The 3,038-nt window shown below is 39.2% G+C and overlaps 1 protein-coding gene across 1 annotated transcript; it reads right to left on the bottom strand.

The window, feature by feature from the left end:
• Positions 1–132: 132 nt before the first annotated feature.
• LOC140950574 (malonyl-[acyl-carrier protein] O-methyltransferase-like) lies at positions 133–1,156 on the bottom strand. The gene has a single exon (XM_073399809.1). It carries the CDS (start codon positions 1,150–1,152, stop codon positions 358–360), a length of 795 nt encoding a protein of 264 aa, XP_073255910.1. The 5' UTR covers positions 1,153–1,156; the 3' UTR covers positions 133–357.
• Between the last annotated feature and the right edge of the window lie 1,882 nt (positions 1,157–3,038).

Raw genomic sequence — 3,038 nt, 5'->3', positions numbered from 1 at the left:
TTCAAAGTCTTCATGTAGGAATATTGTGACAATACTTATTTGTTCCGCCTTTTCAAAACTTTAACTCAAAGTTGTTTACGAGTTTACAGGAAAAACTAATTAGAGTAGTACCTTTATGTTAAAGGTGACTAAATTAAAGCGCAAGAAACTATTGAAAACTACAATAAAAGCTATTAAAAACTATTAAAATCTACAATAAAAGCCAACAATTAGATCTGTTTAAAAGCTAAATTAAAAAAACGAGTTTTAACAGCAGTCTTAAAAGTGTCCAATGTCTTTATGTTGCGAATTGCCGAAGGTAATGCATTCCTGAGATAAAGTGCAGCTGACTGGAAGACTGGAACTCCCGACCTCACCCTACTGCTTGAAAGCTATTAATCGGCACATATGCAATTCGTCCTCTTTTTCTCTAAAGTCAAGACAAAGTGTCCCGTCATTTCGACGGTATGCAGCAAGATACCTTTGCAAACGTTCCTCAGTGACCAAAGAGAGATCAAATAAACCATGAGTGGTTGACCAGTGCCATTTTAAAAGGAGCTCGACGTTTCCAAACACCAGACCTTTGCTGTAATTCTCAAAACTCTTGGTAATTTTAAATCCTGCTGATTTACAATACTTGTCGATCTTACTTTTCGATTCGCACTGAAACTTCTGGCTAATACGCTCCACGTTTTCGGGATTCATCTCCTTGTAGGCGTTAAATACAAATGGGGGCAGGCAAAAGACGTACTGAAAGGCTATTTTACCTCCAGCCTTAAGACTTTCAAACATGTTGTTGAAGACTTGTTGCTTGTTAGTCATCCAGTGAAGGACGAAATTACTGAAAATAATGTCGTAAGAACCCGAGCCAATACCCGGAAAGCTTGAGGCACTTTCTTCTACAAACGAGAGATTCTCAATTTGACTATGAGTCTCCATGGCCAACTGAATTCTTTCCTTGTCAGGATCGACACCAATAACCTTCCCTTCGGGTCCTACCAACTCAGCTAGGTATGCAGATAGCTCTCCTGTACCGCAGCCTAAATCCAAGATGACGTCTCCAGCTTTTGGGCGGACATCTGTTTGGATGAAGTCCTTACCGTCCACTTTTTGAGCTGTCTTCGAAGCTTCCTTGTAGCCTGCTGCTTCGCTGTTGTTCAAGGAATCGCCCATATTTGTTAGTCTGAAACAGTGATAAGTGATAAAGTTAAAATATATGAATATATCGATTGCATTGAAATAGACCTTGTCACGGTTTTCGACGCCATCTTGACGAGTAGGCAAACGCGTGAGAAATTACAGTGATTGTATGAGAATCTTATGTCGAATAATTTCCGTAAAACGGCTGTTTTGAAAAAAATATGATTTGTAAACTAAAGCTTTACTCCTAAGGATTCTCTTGAAAAAATTCGAGGGCGTTACATGCACTAGAAGACCTAGAACCACTTTTTAGAACTTTCTATACATTTGTCTGTAAGAAAGTGCCGGAAAAATTACAGACAAATATATGGAAAATCTAAAGAAAGCCTCTGGAGAAATTTAAGCACAGGTACGCCCCCAAATTTTTTTGGACAATCCTTTGCTTTGTAGCTTTAGTTTACAATTGATATTTTGTTCAGAACAGCCGTTTTACGGAAATTATTCGACATTAGATTCTCATACAAACACTGTAATTTCTCACGCGTTTGCCTACTCGTCAAGATGGCGTCGAAAACCGTGACAAGGTCTATTATGGGGCAATCCAACGAGCGGGAGTAAAGATGCTAAGTAGTTTCGATGTAAGGGTCCGTTTTTTCATGCGTGCATTTGTTCGTTTCGTTGGTTATTTTACTGTAAGATAGAAGAAATAAAAAGAAGTTGTGAACGCGTAGGGAACGATGGCGAGAGAGAAGTGCGGGCGCCTCTCTTTCAATCAAGGGAAAAGAAATCTATATTCATTCCCGTCGTTACCCGTACGCCCGTGTTGTTGTTTTTTTGGGGGGGAATTTCCTCCGCCTCGCGGAGGAGTGATGACGCGACGTACAGTATTTACAAGACAGATTATAACAGTGGAAAGCGTTTTCGCGCGCTCTAATTGGCTTCTTTACCCGTGATATCCAGTGCTATTCACCAACGAGCGACACCAAAATCGCGTAAGTCACAAGCAAAATGGCTTCCCAGTTTGCTGCCGTAATAAATTTTACAAAATATGAAAGAGGCTGTTCACGAAGAAGGCGACGAAATATGGTGAATTTTTTTTGTTTACAAACGCAAGTTAAGTCCTGCGTTACTTTATTTAGCTGACATGTTCATAAACAAGCCCAAAAGTAAGTTAAATGGATTTTGTACAGAATTAATGGTTTCAAATACAGGAAAAATTCACAACTTCTTTTGAAGAAATGTCCCCACAAGGGCTAAGAAAAATGCTTTGAAAAGTTTTATTTATCGCCAAGACGTGACGGCGGTACAACTTCGGTCATTTGCACGCCAGAATTGTAATCGATGGCAGCAATAAAAGAGTTTAAAATCATCATTTTTTGAGCTCAATTATCTCACTGTTATCTCACTGTTATCTATCTCACTCTAGCTCTCCCAGTTACAAATATTTACCACTAGCCACCTCCACTTCGGTGAATAATTGTTATTTAAAGGGGTATACCCTGTCGCCGAGTTCTTCTACCTGACCCTACCAGTTTTTCTTTACCTGCCTTGCAAATGCTCTTTACGGAATATCTTGCTACCCTAGTCTTTGGCTAATTGCTCCGTCTTTGGCTTAAGAATTTGAAAGTTTCCAAATTTTGGAGGGAAATTTTACTCATCATCTGCACGATGATTAGAACTTATTTTGTCGTTGATTTGTCACTTTATACGTGTTTCTAGAAAGATCTATAACTGATAACATCTCTGACCGAAACACGCCGTTAGTCAAGCATGGAAAGTTGAATTTACGGGGATGGGGTAAATTTGTAAATTTAACCTGTTTCATTTGACCCTCTTACTTAAGAGTAAACATGCAACTAGGGTTACTGCCCCTCTCGTAAACAGCCCTAAAAACCAAAAATTAACTCATCGTCAAAGAT

Source organism: Porites lutea, chromosome 10, assembly GCF_958299795.1.
Source record: "Porites lutea chromosome 10, jaPorLute2.1, whole genome shotgun sequence".
NCBI lineage: Eukaryota > Metazoa > Cnidaria > Anthozoa > Scleractinia > Poritidae > Porites > Porites lutea.
This window is presented reverse-complemented; position numbering and strand designations above follow the sequence as displayed.